Source organism: Pseudophryne corroboree, chromosome 6 (genome assembly GCF_028390025.1).
Source record: "Pseudophryne corroboree isolate aPseCor3 chromosome 6, aPseCor3.hap2, whole genome shotgun sequence".
In the NCBI taxonomy this organism is placed as follows: domain Eukaryota; kingdom Metazoa; phylum Chordata; class Amphibia; order Anura; family Myobatrachidae; genus Pseudophryne; species Pseudophryne corroboree.
The window spans coordinates 379,573,532-379,596,887 of NC_086449.1; the positions used below are offsets into that span (position 1 = coordinate 379,573,532).

At 46.3% G+C, this 23,356-nt stretch overlaps 1 protein-coding gene across 1 annotated transcript in view; it reads right to left on the minus strand.

Moving 5' to 3' along the window:
• The window catches only part of LOC134934577 (collagen alpha-1(VII) chain-like), an 817,258-nt gene that overhangs the window by 556,821 nt on the left and 237,081 nt on the right, over positions 1-23,356 (minus strand). Inside the window, exons 49-53 of the mRNA XM_063929986.1 lie at positions 19,366-19,440; positions 16,717-16,752; positions 9,436-9,480; positions 7,695-7,766; positions 7,310-7,345 (exon numbers count right to left, since the gene is read on the minus strand). Coding sequence (XP_063786056.1) covers positions 7,310-7,345; positions 7,695-7,766; positions 9,436-9,480; positions 16,717-16,752; positions 19,366-19,440 — 264 coding nt within the window. The remainder of the gene's footprint in view (positions 1-7,309; positions 7,346-7,694; positions 7,767-9,435; positions 9,481-16,716; positions 16,753-19,365; positions 19,441-23,356) is intronic.

Genomic DNA, 23,356 nt, shown 5'->3' on the forward strand with positions numbered 1-23,356 from the left:
TATGGTGGAAGTCTTGAGACAGGAGCTGGAACCTGGAAGACAATCACAGGAGAGAGACAAACAGGAACTAGGTTTGACAACCAAAGCACTGACGCCTTCCTTGCTCAGGCACAGTGTATTTATACCTGCAGCAAGGAAGGGATTGGCTAGGCAATTATGCAGATTATCAATACTGAGAACAGATTGGTGGAAATGATCAGCTGACAGAATCCAAGATGGCTGCGCCCATGCAGACACTTGGAGGGAAATTTGGTTTGTAATCCATGTGGTAATGAAAACAGTAATGGCGGCGCCGGCCACCGGAGACAGGAGGCGCCAGGCTGACAGATGCACATCCAACCACGCGGACACAGCGGAGGCCGCGGCTGACGTAATCGCCACTCAGACACTCTGCATGCAGAAGTTCAGGGACGGCGGCGGAGGCCGCGGGAGACGCCATGCCAGGTGTAATATGGCGTTTACTGTGACAGCGTCCCAGAGTGACAGGAGAGGATACAGGAATGTACACATCAGGATAACAGATGGGATCCGGTCCTGGAGCGCTGAGCCAGCCTTAGGAGGCATCTGATGGGTAAGAAATGGCGTCCAGATACCCGGATCGTGACAGTCAGCTATTGTAAGAAGTGCTCTTCCAGTTAAAAAAATGTCAACTACATCGGCATCAAAAGGTTTTCATAGATGTGGGTCTTGCATTATGTGCACTTGATGTAAAACTGACTTGAAAATTGCCACATAAAAATACCAAGCCACTGGAAAACTGTATAAGATCAAGGATTTTATCACCTGCAACAGCAGAAATGTCAACTACCTATTAGAATGTAGCTGTGGGCTACAATATGTTGGGAGAACAGGGAGAAAATTACAGGAACGTTTAAGAGAACATTGTAGAAACATATTGAAAGGATATGATAATCACAATGTATCTTCACATTTTAAAGAAAAGCATGAGTGCAAGATAGACTCCCTTCATAGCTTTTGTAGTATTAAAATAGCCTCCACTAACTGGAGGACAAGTGATAGTGAAGGTGCACTAGCTAGATTATAAATGAGAGCGATTTACGAATTACAGACTTTAACACCTAAAGGGTTAAATGTTGACTGTGAGACTAAATGGTTTTTGTAATAAATTATATCTTTCCTTTAGATATTATCGATGTGTTTAAAACATTTTTATTATTAATCCACATTTTTCTATGTGTGTGTGTTGTCCTATTTTATTGAGTTGAGCCTGGCATTAGATGGATCCATATATTAAAATCGATGGAGCTCTCACCTACAGAAATATATAGCAAATCCGAACACCATCATGGACATGAATTTGGATTAGAACTGAAGATCCATGCAACAAATACAGACACTAAGGAGATATGGTTATAACGATTGTGTTTTTCGTTACTATATTAATGCATTTGAATCCTTTATTCACGTTTGTATGTAATTATATGGGTCTATTTATTGCTGATTTATACCGCATTCACATCGCAAATGCCGGATCCTACCCGGTAAGACAAACGTGTACTTACCGGGTGGGATCCGGAATTTGCGCTCCTCTGCTGGCTTTCCGACCCGGCAATATACCGGGTCGGTTGCCATAGCAGCGGAGGGAGCAGCAGCAGCAGGGGCGGGGGTGGAGGCGGCGCCGGGTGATGAGCTCATCTCCTGCGCCACCTCTGCCTATGCTGTGAATGGGAGCCGATTCGCATCGGAACGGCTCCCATTCACACTGCGCCTGACCCGGTAATCAACCCGGTAAGAACCCTTCTATTTTACCGGGTTGAATTACCGGGTCAGGCGACCCGCTAATTCACAATTGGACCTTTCACATCGCACACGGACCCGTTTCGACACGGCAATATGCCGTGTCGGTACCAGGTTTTCAGTGCGATGTGAAAGGGGCTTTAGTGACATGTGTTTAAATTAGAGATGAGCGGGTTCGGTTCGTCGAGATCCGAACCCCCCTGAACTTCACATATTTTACACGGTTCCGAGGCAGCCTCGGATCTTCCCGCCTTGCTCGGTTAACCCAAAAGCGGCCGAACGTCATCATCCCGCTGTCGGATTCTCGCGAGATTCGTATTCTATATAAAGAGCCGCGCATCGCCGCCATTTTCACTTGTGCATTGGAGATTGAACGGAGAGGACAAGGCTACGTTCTCTGCCTGAAAAGCTCCATATCTGTGCTCAGTGTGCTGCAAATATCTGTGCTCAGTGTGCTGCATTTTGGTGACCAACAGTATATAGTTGTACAGTACAGTAGGCCATTGCTGTATCTTGCAGCTCTGTGTCACTGCAAGTATCCATTCCATATCTGTGCTGCATTTTTGGGAGCAATATATATAGTAGTACAGTGCAGCATTTTGGTGACCAACAGTATATAGTTGTACAGTACAGTCGGCCATTGCTGTATCTTGCAGCTCCATGTCACTTCAAGTATCCATATCTGTGCTGCATTGTTGTGAGCAGTATACAGTAGTACAGTGCAGCATTGTGGTGACCAGTATACTACAGTACAATAGTCCACTTCTGTTCTCGCTACTCAGTGTCAGTTCTCCGTAGTATCATCAGTGCTCAGTAAAATCAGTGCTCAGTATAATCAGTGATTGATCAGTATAATCAGTTCTCAGTATAATCAGTGCGCTGTTAGATATGCGCCCGTTTTCTGCCATTAGTGCATTGAGATTTAGACAATTGATGAAGTTATTGTGTCCCTGGTACAAAATCCCATCTAGATTCTACTTCCCTAGTCAGGCGATAGCGAGATTTTACCAATTAATATCAGTGATTTATAATTCATTATTAATTACAGTGATCTTGCCAAATGATTCCGGTGATTTTGTCATTTTCTTCCAGTGATTTGGACCAATAATACCATTGATTAGAACGAATAATTCTTGTGATTTTGTAATTTTCTTCCAGTGATTTGGACCAATAATACCATTGATTAGAACGAATAATTCCTGTGATATTGAGGTGTTTGTGTCGCTTAGCTTAGCCGTTCAGCAACCACAGCGCCTGTCTTTTTCTCTTTTCTTTGCATCATGTGCTGTTTGGGGCCAATTTTTTTAAGTGCCATCCTGTCTGACACTGCAGTGCCACTCCTAGATGGGCCAGGTGTTTGTGCTGCCCTCTTGGGTCGCTTAGCTTAGTCATCCAGCGACCTTGGTGCAAATTTTAGGACTAAAAATAATATTGTGAGGTGTTCAGAATAGACTGGAAATGAGTGGAAATTATGGTTATTGAGGTTAATAATACTATAGGATCAAAATGACCCCCAAATTCTATGATTTAAGATGTTTTTGAGGGGTTTTTGAAAAAAAACACCCGAATCCAAAACACAGCCGAATCCGACCAAAAATTTTCAGGGAGGTTTTGCCAAAACGCGTCCGAATACAAAACACGGCCGCGCAACCGAATCCAAAACCAAAACACATGCTCATGATACATCACATCGATTGTGCGTGCTTCATATAGGGGGCAACCCCGGTATATCTTTTCTTCACTTGGTGACGGAGCACCTTGTTTACGGAGTTATTGCTGTGAAATGCCTTTTTGAATCCTGCATTGTTGTAAGTGTGTGGGGAAGGGGAGTGTCCTGTCCCCGGTTAATTGATACACTTTTGAAAACTTACCTAGGACGACATCACAACATTGTTTCTTGAGATGTTTTTACATTACATAGTTGTGTAAGTGTACTAAAAGGGGGAGTTCCCCAACACATGAGAGATCCTCCTTTGTAGTACTTACAATATATGAAGGAAGAGTGATTATACTAACCATCTGGAAGTAATACACGAGGATCTCGGTGCATATTTGTTTTCTCTTGCATGTACGAGGACATTTCGTGAGAAATTGAAGAGAGAGAATTTCAAGACGCATCTCATAAACAAAAACTTTCTAAGGGAAGTGTTCAAGTGTGAGCGCCTGAGCGCTATATTTTGATTTCTTTGTATATTGTCTGTTTTTTGGAATTGTTTGTGGTTCCTGTTCAAAATATTTCTCAGGCTGCTCCATATTAGCGCACAGAGGCACCTCAAAATCCTTTTTTAATAATACTATAGGATCAAAATTACCCCCAAATTCTATGATTTAAGCTGTTTTTGAGGGGGTTTTGAAAAAAAACACCCGAATCCAAAACACAGCCGAATCCGACCAAAAATTTTCAGGGAGGTTTTGCCAAAACGCGTCCGAATACAAAACACGGCCGCGCAACCGAATCCGAAACCAAAACACAAAACCCGAAAAATTTCCGGTGCATATCTCTAGTTTAATTATGAAAATTGTTGATATCCATCATAACGAGTTGAGACTGAACCATAGAAAATTGGGGTTCATGTTATTTATATCGAACCCATGTGTGGAGAGTTATGAATTATGTGGATTATCTTTGGGTGATATAATATAATACATCTTGATAATCATTTATTTGGAATCAACCAGCTCGTTTGATGGAGAGCATACGTTTTTTAAATAAGTGTAGTATGTGTATATCCATGGATTGAACTATAATGAGCCAGGGATGACCCACCACGAAAAATCAGTGTCTTACAATTATTAGAGGGGTCCATTTATAATGGATTTGTGAATATAATGCTAACCCATTGTGAATATCTTAATTTATATAAGAAAAGGACTAAAATGAAGTACATTCTAATAATGGAGGCTTCAGTGCATCCATATACAGTATCTATCGTGAATGCGCTCTAAACTTATAGAACTCCTTTAACTAATTGTTGTGAAGCAGACTAGCGTGTATAGTGGAGCTGCTAATTAATTAATTAGACACTTATATACGTGGCGGTAAAATACTCGACTCAACTTAATATTTGTACTATTTAAGTTTGTTTTATCAACATTTGTATATATTGATTATTAGGCTTGTTTTTCTGATGTTTTTATGAATGAAGTTCATTTTATTGTGAGCGGGGGATTGGCTGGCTGACAAGGAAGGGAGGGATCCCAGCAGATTTAAAAACCTATTCGTAGAGCAGACGGTACAAGCTTGACAAAGGGGCAGGAAAGCCCTGAAACGCGTTGCTTTGTGCCGTTCTGCTGTGGACCACCCGTGCTGCCAGCTCTCCGGACAACTGATTGGGTACCAAAGGATAGAGATAAGTGAGGTGACTGACCGCTACAGAGGGTTACCAATATCTATCTCTCAAAGAGGAACCCACCCGTTGTTAGAGTGTACAGTACATGCTGGCATCTTATTGTGTTTTATATTCTGGAAATCTGTTGTTTGGAGCCATGTCTTTTTAAAGAAATAAAAAACTTTCACTGGAATCTATTCGTGTGAAAATTTCCAGCCTTGGGAAGATTGAAAGAAACCTTGATGAGCACTCGAGTAAGAAAGCCGATGTAAGTTCACTTTTATTCAGTGTATGCAGTAGGAAAATTGAAAGAAGCCATTATGTGCATGCGACACTGAAGTAATATGTAAGTTCATGTCCAGAGTCGTTCTACATGCTGATCAGTGTGTGAAATTGGTTTCATACACCTGGGAATGCACAGAAGTATACTCTGCTGAAAACTAATAGCACATCTCACACAGTGAGCATGCACATCACAGAAGTCAATGAGTATCAGGGAAACAAATAGTTCATACAGTATTTGAACACCAATAAAGTACGGATGGTGTAATGGTTAGCATTACTGCCTCACAGCAGAGGTCATGGGTTCGATTCCCACCATGGCCCTAACTGTGTGGAGTTTGTATATTCTCCCCATACTTGCATAGGTTTCCTCCAGGTTCTCCAATTTCCTCCCACAACCCAAAAATACTGATAAGTTAACTGGCTCTCAACAAAATTATCCCTTGCGCTAATGTGTGCGTGTGTACACATGGTATGGAATATAGATTGTAAGCTCCACTCGGGCAGGGACTGATGTGAATGGCCAAATGTTCTCTGTAAAGCGCTATGGAATATGTGTGCACTATATAAATAATTGTTAAATAAATAAATCTTATACAATACCCATGACCATGTTTATCACAATTTGTACATGTAAGGTAATTTCTAAAATCTTACTCTTACATAAAATAAATATTCACATTTACCTAATAAATTAATAGAATATATTCATGACATTTTGTGATAATAATGATACACTGGTTACCCTGGTCACCCTAATTACACACCATGAACCATCTAAACAGCAAACCATTTAAGCACTTTAAAATGGCTGCAGAGGAAGAAGGGCGTGATTAGAAGACTCAGTCATAAGCTACAAATTCTGTGATCACTGATTCCATTAGCTCCTCCTAACCCCACCTTCCCCGCAGCATGACCCACAAACAGCTGTATGGAGCAGCCACAGCGGCTCTATGTAAGGGAAGGGGCAGCTTAGTAACATACAGTAGATGATGAATCCAGAGATGCTGAAGTAGAACAATGATTCATCTCTGCCTGGGTGAGGTCAAAAACTACATTGAAAAGAAATGTAGCTGTTGCGGTCATAATCATCAGTGTGTACATGACCTGTCCTATGGACCTCATTTCGAGTTGATCGCCAGCTGCCGTTGTTCGCTGCATAGCGATCATTTAAAAAAATGTAAAAACTACGCATGCATATGGGCCGCAATGCGCACACGCGGCGTACGGGTACAAAGAGCATTGTTGTTTTGCACTGCTTCTAGCGACGATTCCATTCGCACAGCCGATTCCATTCGCACAGGAGATTGACAGGAAGTGGGAGTTTAAGGGTGTCAACTGACCGTTTTCTGGGTGTGTTTGGAAAAAGGCAGGCGTGTCCAGGCGTTTACAGGGTGGGTATCTGACGTCAATTCCGGGACCTTCGTCGCAGCAATCATCGCACAGAATAAGTAACTACAGGGCTGGTCTTGTTTTGTGCAAAATGTTTTTGTACCGCTTGGCTGCACAGGTGTTCGCACTCTTGCAAAGGGAAAATACACTCCCCCGTGGGTGGCGACTATGCGTTTGCACGGCTGCTAAAAGTAGCTAGTGAGCGATCAACTCGGAATAGGGCCAATATCAACTCGGAATAGGGCCAATATTAGGTATATAGTTGTATAGTACATGCTTACAAGCTACATTGCCTGCACTTGCACACAGCCATACTGAAGTTTTCCATCATGTAAACGCTCAGCTACAACCCAGTTCCGTTTCTCTGATCATTGGTTTACATACACCTTGAATGCATTCGGCTTGACATTCTCACATTTATGTGCCCTCATTTTTAGAATGAGTTCATGCAAGACAGTCGATCAAAATTATGAGAACAGCTGTACGTTATTGGATTTCTCAGTAGTCTATTGCTGACACTGTTCATCTAATTTGGGCTCAGAACTTACTTGTTCGCCTCTATTCCCTTTTTTGCCATCAATGCCCTATCGAGAAAGCAAGAATTCCAATTAGGGAAAGAAGATAATGTTTATTTTTCCTGGCTTTGCTTCTATTTGAGTAAAATACAGGAAAGCATTAATTAAGACTTTTCATAATAGAAAAGTCTGGCATATATTATACAGTATATATGCAATATATTATACAGTATATATGCAACCCCACGCTCCCAAACTTACCACGTTGAGTCCTCCTCTCTTAAATCTGTCCCGTCTTCCTCTCAGTGGGAGATATTGGGGTGCACACCCAGGCCACTGTGCGTGTATTGAGGAGACAGGACAGACCTCCTACAATTATTATATTGCTATATATAATATGTAAAAAAATTACACTTACGTCTCTTCCATGTGGTCCCATCTCTCCTTTTTGTCCATCACCACCAATACGGCCAGGAAGCCCTGTAGAGCCCTGGGGGGAATTTAGAAATACAAGATAAACAGGTGTTTACTGCCACCAACTATCCCTCCTCCTTTGAACATATAGTCCATCTGTCAACCTAAATTCCCAAATACCGCTTTCTTTCCAAATATTCCCTCTTTTGTATAGAACTGTAAGTATAAATAGTGTACAGCTACCTACTACTTTTAAGGAGCTGAAACAGTATTTAAATGAATAGATCATTTTACTTTGAAGAATTACCAGAGTGTTCCAGTGATGTTGCAGGGTCCTAGCAAATTGAGTACACAAAATGAAAGCCTTCAGTGTGAGCGCAGGTGAATGAGTGCCTTTACAGCAGCATTATAACCTATCACGGTGCTCTAACTAACCGGAGCTCTGACAGTCATGCATTTTTTCCCCATAACTGTCAACATCATTCACCACTTTAAAATAACAGAAGGTGGGGAAGGGGGAGAAGAGGGGGGGTTGTCAGTGGGCTGATGTTAGCAAAAGAATTATACAATACTGCTCATGCACAAACCCTTGTATCTACATAGAAGAGCATCATGAGGCATTCCAGGAATTGCCGCAATCCACCAAAATTGCTACGGCATTGGCTAGTTATACTGTACTAAGGAGTCTATTTACTAAGCCTTGGAGAGAGATAAAGTTTGAAAAATGACAGTTATGAGCTGATTGATTGGTACTTTATCTCCGTCCACTTAATTTATCTCCAAGGCTTAGGACCCTATTTAAGTTGGATTGCAGATTCGGCTAAAAATCTGAATTTGCAATCTTTTCTATCACATGCTGGGGGGAGCCCAGCACAGGGCAAGGCCGCCCAGCATGCTGCCCATCCCACCCAGCGGCTGAGACTGCAAGACGCCGCCGCCATCTTTTCCTTCAGAGCAGCTGCATGTGATGTCACACAGCCGCCCTGAAAAATGGTGCCGGCCCGACCCATTCATAGGGTCCCGCCCCCGCAACACCACGTTGCCGCCCCGCGAATGCCTCTGTCTGTCAATCAGGCAGAGGCATTCGCAGCCAATGTGATCCAATCGCATTGGCCGGGCGCACAGGACAAGACCTGCGCATGCGTATTGTCGGGCAAATATTGCGGTGCGACCCGAATAAGGCTCTTAGTACATAGGGCCTAATTCAGACCTGGTGACTTTTGTGCGAAATCGCACAGCGGACGATTATCGAATGACTGTGCATGCATACAGATCTTAATGAGCAGGCGCGAGGCCAAAGTGCAAAAAAATCCTGCGACTTTTTTGATTGCTATGTGACTGCAGGTTGATTGACAGGAAGTGGGCATTTGGGGGTGGCAACTGGCCGTTTTCTGTGAGTGTCGAGGAAAACGCAGGCATTCCCAAGTGTTTTCAGAATGGGTGTGTGACGTCAGCTCTGGGCCTGATCAGCCTGATTCTGTCGCATTGTAGGAGTAGGTCCTGTGCTACGCACAGACTGCAGAGACTGGAAAAATCATTTGATGGAGAATGAGTTGCGAACGGATTTGCAGCTGACCAGCCTTTGCTGAGCTCGCACAGCGTATGCAGACTTGCATGGAGCGGATTTTCACTCTAGCTGGACGGTGACTATCCGATCGCAGACCTCTGCAAATTCGCAGAGGTGCAATCAGGTCTGAATTAGGCCAATAGACCGCTATCTATGCAAAGAGAGAGAAAAAAGTTACCCGTTGTCCTTTTTCACCTGGTTCCCCGTTCATTCCAGTATCTCCCTAAATATATAAAAAAGATATTCACATATGGTTATCCAGTAACTAGACATGTTGGTGTGACACTTTATACATATTAGAAAGAGAATATGTGAAATTCCAAAGATATGTCTTGTTGTCCTATGCTCCAATAAAAAAATTCAATAAAATGAGATTTATGGTAAGAACTTGTTAAATCTCTTTCTGCGAGGTACACTGGGTTCCACAGGGAATAACATCGAGGTGTAGAGTAGGATCTTGATCCGAGGTACCAACAGGCTAAAAGCTTTGACTGTTCCCAGAATGCATAGCACCGCCTCCTCTATAACCCCGCCTCCGTGCACAGGAGCTCAGTTTTGTTAACCAGTCCAATGCAGTAGCAGGTAAAAGAGACGACAACCGTTAGTAGCCACATACAACACATTCTCACGACAAGAGAAGGTGTCAGCGGCTAATGCCACACAAACCCAAAGAAGCTAAGTGCGTCAGGGTGGGCGCCCTGTGGAACCCAGTGTACCTCGCAGAAAGAGATTTAACAACGGTAAGTTTTTACCATAAATCTCGTTTTCTGCAGCAGGGTACACTGGGTTCCACAGGGAATTACATCGGGTATGTCCTAAAGCAGTTCCTCAAGGGAGGGGACGCACTGTAACGGGCACAAGAACCTGGCGTCCAAAGGAAGCACCCTGGGAGGCGGATGTATCAAAGACATAGAACCTTATGAACAAGTTCACTGAGGACCAGGTAGCCGCCTTGCACAATTGTTCAAGGGTCGCACCACGGCGGGCCGCCCAAGAAGGTCCAACAGACCGAGTAGAATGAGCCTTGATAGTCGCAGGAGCTGGACGACCAGCCTGTACATAAGCATGTGCAATCACCATTCTAATCCATCTGGCCAGGGTCTGCTTGTGAGCAGGCCAGCCACGTTTGTGAAAACCAAACAGTACAAAGAGAGAATCAGACTTCCTAATGGAGGCTGTCCTCTTCACATAGATATGGAGAGCCCGTACCACATCCTAAGACCGCTCTTTGGAGGATAAATCCGGAGAGACAAAGGCCGGAACCACAATCTCCTGATTAAGGTGGAAAGAAGACACCACCTTAGGTAGGTACCCGGGACGTCACGGTGAAAAATCAGATAGGGGGACCTACAAGACAAGGCACCCAAATCCGACACCCATCTAGCAGAGGCAACAGCCAGTAGAAACAATACCTTAAGAGAAAGCCACTTAAGGTCTGCAAATTCAAGAGGCTCAAACAGAGACTCTTGTAATGCCTCCAGAACCACCGACAGAACCGAAGCCATCCGGGCCAAATCCTGATATAAACAGGGACCCTCAACAAGGAGATCTTGGCGCTGTGGAAGTAGAAGGGGAAGCTCTATCGAGAGACCCTGAAGATGTGAGAACCTATGCCATCTGGGCCACGCTGGAGCGATCAGAAGTAGGATTCCTCCTTCTTGCTTGAACTTCCTTATTACTCTGGGCAGGAGTGACACTGGAGGGAACACGTATGGCAGCCGAAAGTTCCATGGAATTGCCAGTGCATCCACGAACGCTGCTTGAGGATCCCTCCTCCTTGCTCCCAAGACCGGAACCTTGTGATTGTGTCGAGACGCCATCAGATCCACATCTGGTAGGCCCCACTTGTCCACTAGGAGTTGAAATACTTCTGGATGGAGGCTCCACTCTCCGGTGTGTACGTCCTGATGACTGAGAAAGTCCGCTTCCCAGTGTAGGACCCCCAGAATGAACACTGCCGATATGGCTGGCAGATGGCGTTCTGCCCACTGAAGAATCCTTGAAACTTCCCTCATTGCCATGCGGCTTCGAGTGCCACCTTGATGATTTATGTACGCCACCGTGGTGGCTTTGTCAAACTGTACTTGAACAGGTCTGTTCTGTATTAAATGCTGGGCCAAGTTCAGTGCATTGAACACTGCCCGCAATTCCAGAATGTTTATTGGGAGGAGAGACTCCTCCCTGGTCCACCGACCCTGAAGAGAGTTTTGCTCCAACACCACGCCCCAGCCTCTCAGACTGGCATCCGTCGTTAGAAGGACCCAGTTGGAGATCCAGAAGGGACGACCCCTGCTCAAACATTGATCCTGCAGCCACCAACTTAGTGACAGACGGACCTCCGAAGACAATGAGATCATTTGAGACCTGATCCGGTGAGGCAGGCCATCCCACTTGGCAAGAATCAGCTTCTGCAGAGGGCGGGACTGGAATTGAGTGTACTGCACCATGCCAAAAGCCGACACCATGAGACCTAGCACTTGCATTGCCAAGTGTATCGACACTTGTAGACGAGATAGGAAGCATCGAATCCTGTCCTGAGGTTTCAGGACTTTCTCCTGAGACAAGAACAACCGCTGGTTGTGGTGAGTGTCCAACAACGCCCCCAGGTGCACCATGCTCCGAGCAGGGACCAGAGAAGATTTCTTCCAGTTGATGAGCCACCCGTGGGCTTGCAGAAACTAGAGCGTCAAATCCAGATGACGTAGGAGAATATCTGGGGAATTTGCCAGGATCAACAACTCGTCCAGATACGGGATGATCCTGACCCCTTGACGGCGGAGTACAGCCATCATTACCGCCATGACCTTTGTGAAGACTCGCGGAGCCGTGGTCAAACCAAAAGGTAAAGCCCGAAATTGATAATGGAGGTTACCCACAGCAAACCTCAGGTATTGCTGATGTGACATTGCAAAAGGAATATGCAGGTAAGCATCCTGTATGTCCAGGGAGACCATATAATCCCCGGGCTCCAATGCCAGAACAATAGAGCGAAGAGTTTCCATACGAAACTTGGAGACTCCCACAAACTTGTTCAAGGATTTGAGGTTGAGAATGGGCCGAGAAGACCCATTCAGTTTCAGGACTAAGAACAGCGGTGAATAGTACCCCTTGCCTCTCTGTGCCAGAGGCACCTGTACCACCACTCCTGTGTCCAGGAAGGGACTGTACCACCGATTGAAGAGTTTTTGCCTTCACCTGATCTGAAGGGATGTCTGTCAGGCAAAATCAATGAGGGGGACGATTCTTGAAGGATATGGCATAACCGTGAGTGACGACTTTCCATACCCAAACATCAGAAGTGGTCATCAACCATTCCTGGGTAAACCCTAGAAATCGGCCTCCCACCCTGGGATTCTCCAGAGGGAGGCCCACCCCCGTCATGCAGCAGGCTTGTCAGGTTTGGAAGCAGGCTGACGGGCAGCCCAGGCACATTTAGGTTTGGGCTTAGTGGTTTTGGAAGTGCGAGCCTGTTTCGGGTACGCCTGACCTTTTGCTTTACCTGAAGGACGAAAGGAGCAAAAGGAAGTACTCTTAACCTTCGGCACCAAAGGAGCAGTGGGTGTGGTATTGAAAGTCGACAGTAACTATGTCGACAATGTCTAGGTCGACCACTATTGGTCGACAGTAACCAGGTCGACAGGGTGTCTAGGCCGACAGGGTCTTTAGGTCGACATGTTCTAGGTCGACAGGTCAAAAGGTCGACATGAGTTTTTAATGTTATTTTGGTGTCGTTTTCTTCGTAGAGTGACCGGGAACCTCAATTAGTGCACCGCGTCCCCTCGCATGGCTCGCTTCGCTCGCCATGCTTCGGGCATGGTGCCTTCGTTCCGCTACCGCTTCGCTCGGCACAGATTACCGTTCCAATCGTAGTCCACGTGGATCATTAAGTATGAAAAGGTTCAAAAAAAGAAAAAATTGTGAAAAACTCATGTCGACCTTTTGACCTGTCGACCTAGAACATGTCGACCTAAAGACCCTGTCGACCTAGTTACTGTCGACCAATAGTGGTCGACCTAGACATTGTCGACCTAGTTACTGTCGACTTTCAATCCGGATCCCAGGAGCAGCACTAGGTAGACACGCTGTTTTAGCAGAAGCTAAGTCAGCGACTATCTTGTTGAGGTCCTCTCCAAAAAGAATGTCTCCCTTAAAAGGGAGAACCTCCAGGGTTTTCTTTGAATCCAGATCCACAGACCAGGGCCATAACCAGAGAATCCGGCGAACCAAAACGGACGTAGTAGAAGCCTTTGCCGCCAGAATACCGGCATCAGAATCCGCCTCCTTAATGTAATAAGAGGCTGTGACAATATACGATAGACATTGTCTAGCATTATCAGAAAAATTGGAAGGCAGCTCTGCTTCCACCTCCTGAGCCCACGCTTCAATAGCTTCAGCAGCCCATATCGCTGCAATAGTGGGCCGATGCACAGCTCCTGCTAGGGTGTAAATCGTCTTTAAGCAACCCTCCACATGCTTATCCGTCGGTTCTTTCAGAGAAGTGACGGTAGTTACAGGCAGAGCTGAGGATACCACCAGCCACGCCACTTGCAAATCCACCGGCGGCGGTGTTTCCCAATTTTTACTTAGCCCCGCAGCGAGGGGATTCTTTCCCACATTTTCCCAGGATTCCTGACATATGTCAACTAAATGGTCAGAGTGAGGTAAACTTGTTTCACAACCTTCTGAAATTTAAATTTGTCCGGTTTCTTAGAGGTAGCATCAGGCTCTGGGTCGTCAGTAATTTGAAGAATTAGTCTGATAGCCTCCAGTAAATCAGGAACATCCACCTGTGAGACAGATTCCCCATCAGAAGTATCTGGATCAGTGTCTGTGGGGTCAGTATACACACCATCCTCATCAGACGAGGTGTCGGGGACGTGAGTGGATTGTGAGGAAGTAATGGCCCGCTTAGAGGACCCCTTGGTCTTAGGCGGGCGAGAGTTAAATTTCTGTTTAGTCAGTGAGTTGTTCAATTGCTGTAACTGAGTGGACAGGTGATCTGCCCATGGCGGATTAACCACAGGGACAATATGCGGTTGTACCGGCATGTGAGGTCCCATAGGGGGCATAAGTCTAGTTACCAGCGTACTTAATAACGTGGAAAAAGTAGCCCAAGGTGGCTCATTATGTACCCCCGTTGCTACGGTCCCACTGGGGGGTAGCGAACCCCCAGAACCTGATCCCTCTGCAGCTATGTTTTCCTCTAATGTGTCCGCAGCGTCACCACCACGCAGTGTGGGATCAGCCGCAGCACCGTCGCCCCTTGTAGCTGACACACCTGTAAGCTCAATTCACGGGCAACCCAGTATAATATCAGCAGTCTAATACCTTAACAAGAACCCCCTGTGCAGTGTATTACCACAAACAAAGAATTCAAGAGGTATGTGGTGACTGAAAATCAGAGAAAAATACTCAATAAGTACAGTATATCCTGTGAAACACCTATATTAAACAATAACCCTGACGCACCTAGCCCCCACAGGGTACAGAATATAGGGATAGCACTCTGAGTGAGATACATGGAATGGAAGTCTCGCTGCAGCAGTATATGCACACATACACAGTCACATGTACAATGCAGAAATTATGACATGCGATAAAACTGCACTGGACCAGCAATACAAAGTAATACTAAGTAAGGCTATACAGTCAATAGATATATCAATGCACAGTAAAGACTGGATGTATATCACAGGGTACTTGTACTACATAACCCTGACTAAATGCACTGTTTCTTAACTAACACTGTCAGCAGACATGTAGAATACATAAGTGTCCTGTAAAATGCACAGCGCTGACATGCAGGCGGCTTTACAGAGGAGGTTTTGCCCAAACAGTCCCAGGATCAGCTCAGCATGCCAAACGCTGACAGGGAGTGAGGGAGAGAGAGATATGCAGCTCCAGGGCGGGAAAATTTACTCTAAATGGCGCCCTGGGGCTGGGGTAGGGGCTGCAGGTCAGACCCTTATCCCATTGCTGGACTTCACCACCGGGTACTGTGGGCCATATAAAAAACGTTTTTTGGTAAAACCGACCTGTGCCCCTACCCTGGTGGTCTAGTGGGGTCCCTGTACTGCCACAGTGTCCACGCCAGCGCATGCGGCCCGCCTCCCATAAGCCGCGCCAGATCGCGGTTTCCAGCGGGTCCCGCCTGGGCGAACCTCTTACCTCCTCCAAAGTGCGGCCACGCGATCCAGGAGAGCTGCGGTGGCGTGTGCCTGACTGAAGAAAACCGCAGCCTCCGCTGTAAGTACCCGGCAACCAGGGCGCAGGACTATACAGCGCAGCTGGGGGAGGTGATGGAGCTGCAGCAGGAGATGTCTGACTGACATCTAACACTCACAGTGTCTCTGCTGCAGCCCTTGAAGTCTTCAACGTTCACTTAAAAAAACTCTTCTGAGGGCTACTAGAGCAGCCCTGCCGCGTTGTATGCCTGCACTGCATGGCACCAACTACAAAACTGAGCTCCTGTGCACAGAGGCGGGGTTATAGAGGAAGCGGCGCTATACATTCTGGGAACAGTCAAAGCTTTTAGCCTGTTGGTGCCACGGATCAAGATCCTACTCTACACCCCGATGTTATTCCCTGTGGAACCCAGTATTTTGCTAATATTGATATCCACGTCTCTGCCCCTCATGAGTAATCACATCCGATGGTCCTCTATTCTGCCTTACTGCCCGGCAGAGAATTGCCACTATTATGCAACAATTTGAAGGGAAAAAGAAACTCTGTATTGGATAGGGACTGGAGAACACAAACTGATACTTGATATCTATAGCTTACAAGTAGGTATATTAGAGCTTTTATACAATATACATATACAAAGTAAAATAATAACTTTCAATTTATAATCAGCAGTGGGGATCTGCCACAGATGTTTTACTATCGGCCTCTCAGGGATGGTGAAACACTCACCATAGCCATCAGACCATCGTGCATTGCATACCATCAGGGTCGAGGGCCACCCCAACACTGCAGTGAGGGGAAGGGACAGCATCAGAAAAAGTGGGGGAATATAGAGTGGAGAAGTTGCACATGGCAACCAATCAGCTTCTCCCTATCGTTTTATAGAATGCACTTGATAAATGCTAGCTAGAAGCTGATACTTCTCCATTATTTAGAAGGCTTGATACATCTAGACGTATGTGTGGCTGAAGAGCTTACCATGTGAGTTGACCATGTGACACTCACATCCACTCCTAGGACAACCTCTTCGCCATGTACATGCTCTTGCTGTCCAGTCCTCAGACCGTATTGTGGCTGTAAATGTTATCATGTGGCTGATGATCTCATTGCCTTGATTCTGACAGTAGCTTTGTATGACTACGATGACACTAACATGCAGCCATGCCGCCACCCAGAGTCTCCAATGGGGCAATCATAATTTCAGCAACAATACATCAAGGTCATCCCTATTTACAAACTAGTACTATCTAGTAATGTACTGTAGCTATATTACCTTAATACCAGGTTCACCTTTTAGACCTGCTTCACCCTAAAGAAGAGAAAAATATTATACTTAAAATTCACCTACTCAGCATTCCAAACCATTACATTTCAGATACAGGTGTTGCTGAAATGTCTTGTTGGGTAAGACATCCTTAAACAAACACCTGGGAGTATATTTACTAAGGTCCCGATTTTGACCGAGTTTTTTATTTTTTTCAAAGAGTCATCTCAGGAATTTACTAAACCCAAATCTCGGATGATGAGCGCATTCATATTTGTTTTAACGGCAGAGTTCACAAATACGAATGAATACACCATTGGTCAAACACGCCTGTTATTTTATACAACTCGGTAATTTACTAAGAATTCGTATTCACAATCACTGCCGGCAATAGCCAAACACTGCCAGTAAATCATAGAATTCGGGAAATAAAGCAGTTTTAAAATAGACCTGCTTTTTTTATCCGTATTCTGATAGGCATGCACGGATCAGTGAGATCCGTACATGCTTACCTGTGGGTAGGTGTGTGAAAGTGTGATAAATTAAAGAAAAAAATTGCGTGGGGTCCCCCCTCCTAAGCATAACCAGCCTCGGGCTCTTTGAGCCGATCCTGGTTGTAAAAATACAGGGGGGAAAATGACTGGGGTCCCCCCATATTTAAACAACCAGCACCGAGCTCTGCATCCAGTCCTGGTTCCAAAAATACGGGGACAAAAGACGTAGGGGTCCCCCGTATTTTTTAAACCAGCACCGGGCTCCACTAGCCAGAAAGATAATGCCACAGCCGGGGGACACTTTTATATAGGTCCCTGCGGCCGTGGCATTACCCCCCCAACTAGTCACCCCTGGCTGGGGTACCCTGGAGGAGTGGGGACGCCTTAAATCAAGGGGTCCCCCCCTCCAGCCACCCAAGGGCCAGGGGTGAAGGCCAAAGCTGTGTCCCCCCCCATCCGTGGGCGGTGGATGGGAGGCTGATAGCTATTGTGTAATAAGATAGAATATGTTTTTTTGTAGGAGAACTACAAGTCCCAGCAAGCCCCCTCCGCAAGCTGGTACTTGGAGAACCACAAGTACTAGCATGCGGGGAAATAAGGGGCCCGCTGGTACCTGTGGTTCTACTACAAGAAAAATACTCCCAAAAAAACAGTACACAGACACCGTGACAGTACAACTTTAATTACACACACTTACACACTCACATACTTACCTACCTCCAACACTGCGATTCACGTCCACTTGTCCAGTAGAATCCATGTATTACCTGTAAAAATAAAATTATACTTACAAACAATCCAGTGTAGATCTGTCCTCTTCTTTCTCGTCGTAATCCACGTACTTGTTTAAAATAAAAAAACGAAAATCCGATCCTCGCAACTAAAGGGGTTCCATGTTTACACATGGAACCCCTTTCCCCGAATGGCGGGACCCCCTGTGACTTCTGTCAGTGAAGGTCCCGCCAGCCAATCAGGGAGCGCCACATCATGGCGCTCTCCTGATTCACTGTGCGCTCCTGCACTGTCAATCAGGAGGAGCGCACTGGTTACAATGTAGCGTAGCGCAGCTCCATTGTAACCAATGATGGGAACTTTGCGGTCTGCGGTTAACCGCAAAGTTAATTTGGGTCACCCACAAGAGTACTACGCTATATTGTAACCAGTGCGCTCCTCCTGATTGATTGAGTACAGGAGCGCCCAGCCAATCAGGAGAGCGCCACATCATTGGCAATGTATGAACGGTCAGCATTGCTGCTGGTGGCGATGCCCATACACCACAGCAGGGAAAGAGTTGTCCCTGGCCGTGGCAGGTGCCGGCTTCAGACTGCGCAGGGATCTGCATCTTGTCGATGTCCCTTCCTGCTTCGCCTCGGTAATGAGGCAAAGCAGGAAGTGTAAGAGCACCATGGTCCGTGCCACTATAATACATTTACCCCCTGATTCAGTGATGGACACAAATGCCTTCACTGCTGCAAATCTGTACACAGCGGCTGTTTGAAAATATGTAAAGTAAAGAATGCACTTGCCATAATCTCTGACCCACCACTTGAGCACAAAGATGCAACATCGGGCAAACACTGACTGTCTGAGTGGCCATATGGTCACGCTGCATGACTGCTGGAGGTAAGAAGCCGGAGCCATTCCTACTGCCTGCTTTTGAGTCTCCGCTCCCCTATTACCTCCCCCAAACATTTCCTTAATGTCAAATAAATTCTCTCTACGGCACATGCACAGTGGTAAAGATTGCTACACTGCATGCACAATAAACATTGCTACACTGCAACACACTCAACATTACCACACTGCATACACACTTAACATTGCGTCCAAACTAGAATGATTAATATCAGACATACTTTAAATCAGGCTAAATATGCACTTGTACATGTCCACATTTTTTATGGTTCGTCAGACATTTGGAGTTATCTACCAGTATAGAAGGAACAGCAATCACGATTACCCCAGATCAGGCTTGTGAAGTCAATTAATTAAAGCAAGTTTTTAAACGGTTGCTAGGGGTTACTGCATTGTACAGAAAATGCAGTAACCTGAATATAACAAAGTGATTCTTCCAATGTTATAGCTGAGTTCTGTATATGATCTGGGCATTTCAATGGCACACATACATTGACTGTACTGCAAGGACTCTACCATTTCTACTTACATCTTTACCTCTTAGTCCAGGTAAGGTCCAAGAAGTTCCAAGCTCACCCTTTTGCCCTTTGCCACCGTCTAGTCCCTATTCAAAAAGAACAAGGTAAATAATAATTAGAATACAGATTTTACACTGTATTGTCAGGTAGTCTGCACTGTGTAGGGACATCTTAAGTATAGGCATACTGGGACCCACAATTCTAGGGGCCTCCGATCAAGGCGGTCACATAATCAGAGTGGCGAGGCAGCATTCTCTACCTGCCTCCCAACCTGCAGCCATACTGCGAAAGGCTGTCAGCAGGCTGATTGGTGGATGTCTGGCGCTATCCACTAATCAGAGTGCTGACAGCCATTCACTGTACAGAAGCTTGCAGGTCCGCAGAAGGGGTATGTTATAATTTTTTTTAAATTGGCTCCCATTAATGGGTGTGTAGGGGCAGGGGCGGATTGGCCCACCAGGACACCATGACAGATTCCGATGGGCCGGTTCCATACCCCCCCTCATCCAGGCCGATTCACACTCAGGCTGGGCTGGCTCACACTGCTTCCAGTACTTGCCGTTCATTGGAACGCAATCCGAAAGTTAGGCTGACGGACACTACCAGGTGCCACTAGCCGCAAAAAGTGGTGAAGCTGTTCTACCAACGGGGGACCTGGAGAAAATTAACCAGCCCAGCAGCATCCTCTCCCTGGCCCCAGCCAAAGGTCTCTTCAACGAGCTCGGGAGCAGCAGCATAGTGATGGTCAGAGCTGTGTTCATCACACCCGCCGCCACCCTAGCTCCCGCACTCTCACTGAACTGGCCAGAGCGGCAACTGAGCACTGATGGGGACCCGGCAGATAGGTTTTTTTAATTAGATTATTTGCATTATGATGATGGTTTGGGGACTGGACAGGAGCAGGACATACCTTGTTCTTAGGATGCCAGCTGATCAGGCAGCACTCACAGCCATACTGGGGACAATCTCTAATGCAAAGTCCTTCAGCCCTCTAGCTGCCCAATGTCTGTCCATAATGATGCAGAGCCGGATTAAGGGGGGGGCCCAGGGGGTAAGTACCCCGGGCCCCCCTCTTTACAAGGGCCCCCCTCCACCCGCCACAGATCGGACATCCGATCTGCGGCGCTGCGCTCCCAGCGGCTTACTGTTGGTTGCCCTGGCAACCTAACAGCAGTGGCAGCGGCGCTGGCGCTTCACAGAAGTACAGGACAGCTGAGCGATGGCTCAGCTGTCCAATGGTATGTGAAGGCGCTGTGCTTCCAGCGGCTCCCTATAGGTTGCCCAGGCAACCTAACAGCAGCAGCAGTGTGGAGGAGCGCGCTCTCACTCTCCTGTGTCTCACTCTCATGGGTCACAAGCAGCCTGCCAGCTGAGAAAAAAAAGTAAGCTGGCTGTATTTTTTTTCCTATCATGTTGTTAAATTGGAACTTTTGGCTCTATGTCATGTTGCCATTATGTGTTTTTATGTATGTGTAAAGTGCGTGTGTGTATGTATATATATATATATATATATATATATATATATATATACACACACACACACATATACATATATATATATATATACACATGCATACAATATATATATATTTATATATACATACATGCAGTATATATATATATATATATATATATATATATATATATATATATGTATATGTAGGGTAAGTGCGACCGGTCACCATACTGACACCAGGATCCCGGCTTTGAGATGGCCGGGGGGAAGGCGAGCGCATCGAAGCCCCTTGCGGACACACTGCGGGCTCGGTGGTGAGCTGTGCTCACCACAGGTTCTATTCCCACTCTTTGGCTGTCGTGGACACCCACGAGTGGGAATAGTTTCTGTTAGTCGGCATGCCGACTAACAGGATTGTTAGGGGGCGGGATCCCGGCGTAGGTATTGTGACCAGTGGTCTCCTGACCGCCGGTCACATAACTACATCCCATGTGTATATGTATATATATATATACATACACATATAGATATATAAAATTCGCCTGCCTCCTTGTTAGGGGCCCCGCCATTTGAAGTGCCCCGGGCCCCCCATAGTCTTAATCCGGCTCTGTGATGATGGGCCTATTTATGTAATGCGGTGTCTACGTATGTAATGCGGTGTCTACGTATGTAATGCAGTGGCTACGTATGTAATGTGGTGGCTATGTATGTAATGTGGTGCTATTTGTGTAATGAGGTGCAATATGTGTAATGTGGTGCTAGTCGTATAATGCGGTGCTGTACGTGTAGTGCGGTGCTATATCTGTAATGTGGTGCTATTTGTGTAATGCAGTGCTATACATGTAATAATGTGGTGGCTATGTATGTAATAAGGGGCGGATTGGCCACTGGGACAGATTCCACTGTGCTGGTCCCCTGTGTCTGTGTTTCACTACTTGTGTGTGCTCTCTCCCTGTACTGTGCTGTATGTAGTGTGTGCTCCCTCCCTGTACTGTGCTGTATGTAGTGTGTGCTCCCTCCCTGTTCTGTGCTGTATGTAGTGTGTGCTGCCTCCCTGTACTGTGCTGTATGTAGTGTGTGCTCCCTCCATGTACTGTGCTGTATGTGGTGTGTACTCCATACTTGTCTACCTGACCTAATTGATAAGAAAGGTGTTTCACCACAGGTGATGGCAAGCATACATGACCAGGAAAGTCCAGGAACAGAGCATTTTCTCCCTCACGGAGAGGGTCAGGTAGGCAAGTATGGTGTACTCCCTCCCTGTACTGTGCTGTATGTGGTGTGTGCTCCCTCCTTGTACTGTGCTGTATGTAGTGTGTGCTCCCTCCATGTACTGTGCTGTATGTGGTGTGTGCTCCCTCCCTGTACTGTGCTGTATGGGGTGTGGGCTCCATCCCTGTACTGTGCTGTATGTAGTGTGTGCTCCCTCCCTGTACTGTGCTGTATGTAGTGTGTGCTCCCCCTCCCTGTACTGTGCTGTATGTAGTGTGTGCTCCCTCCCTGTACTGTGCTGTATGTAGTGTGTGCTCCCTCCGTGTACTGTGCTGTATGTATAGTGTGTGCTCCCTCCCTGTACTGTGCTGTATGTAGTGTGTGCTCCCTCCCTGTACTGTGCTGTATGTAGTGTGTGCTCCCTCCCTGTACTGTGCTGTATGTGGTGTGTGCTCCCTCCCTGTACTGTGCTGTATGTGGTGTGTGCTCCCTCCCTGTACTGTGCTGTATGTAGTGTGTGCTCCCTCCCTGTACTGTGCTGTATGTAGTGTGTGCTCCCTCCCTGTACTGTGCTGTACGTAGTGTGTGCTCCCTCCCTGTACTGTACTGTATGTAGTGTGTGCTCCCCCTTCCTGTACTGTACTGTATGTAGTGTGTGCCCCCTCCCTGTACTGTGCTGTATGTAGTGTGTGCTCCCCCTCCCTGTACTGTGCTGTATGTAGTGTGTGCTCCCTCCCTGTACTGTGCTGTATGTAGTGTGTGCTCCCTCCCTGTACTGTGCTGTATGTAGTGGGTGCTCCCGCTTCCTGTACTGTGCTGTATGTAGTGTGTACTCCCTCCATGTACTGTGCAGTATGTAGTGTGTGCTCTCTCCCTGTACTGTGCTGTATGTAGTGTGTGCTCCCTCCCTGTACTGTGCTGTACGTAGTGTGTGCTCCCTCCCTGTACTGTGCTGTATGTAGTGTGTGCTCCCTCCCTGTACTGTGCTGTATGTAGTGTGTGCTCCCTCCCTGTACTGTGCTCTATGTAGTGTGTGTTCCCTCCCTGTACTGTGCTGTATGTGGTGTGTGCTCCCTCCCTGTACTGTGCTGTATGTAGTGTGTGCTCCCTCCCTGTACTGTGCTGTATGTAATGTGTGCTCCCTCCCTTTGCTGTGCTGTATGTAGTGTGTGCTCCCTCCCTGTACTGTGCTGTATGTAGTGTGTGCTCCCCCTTCCTGTACTGTGCTGTATGTAGTGTGTGCTCCCTCCCTGTACTGTGCTGTATGTAGTGTGTGCTCCCTCCCTGTACTGTGCTGTATGTAGTATGTGCTCCCTCCCTGTACTGTGCTGTAT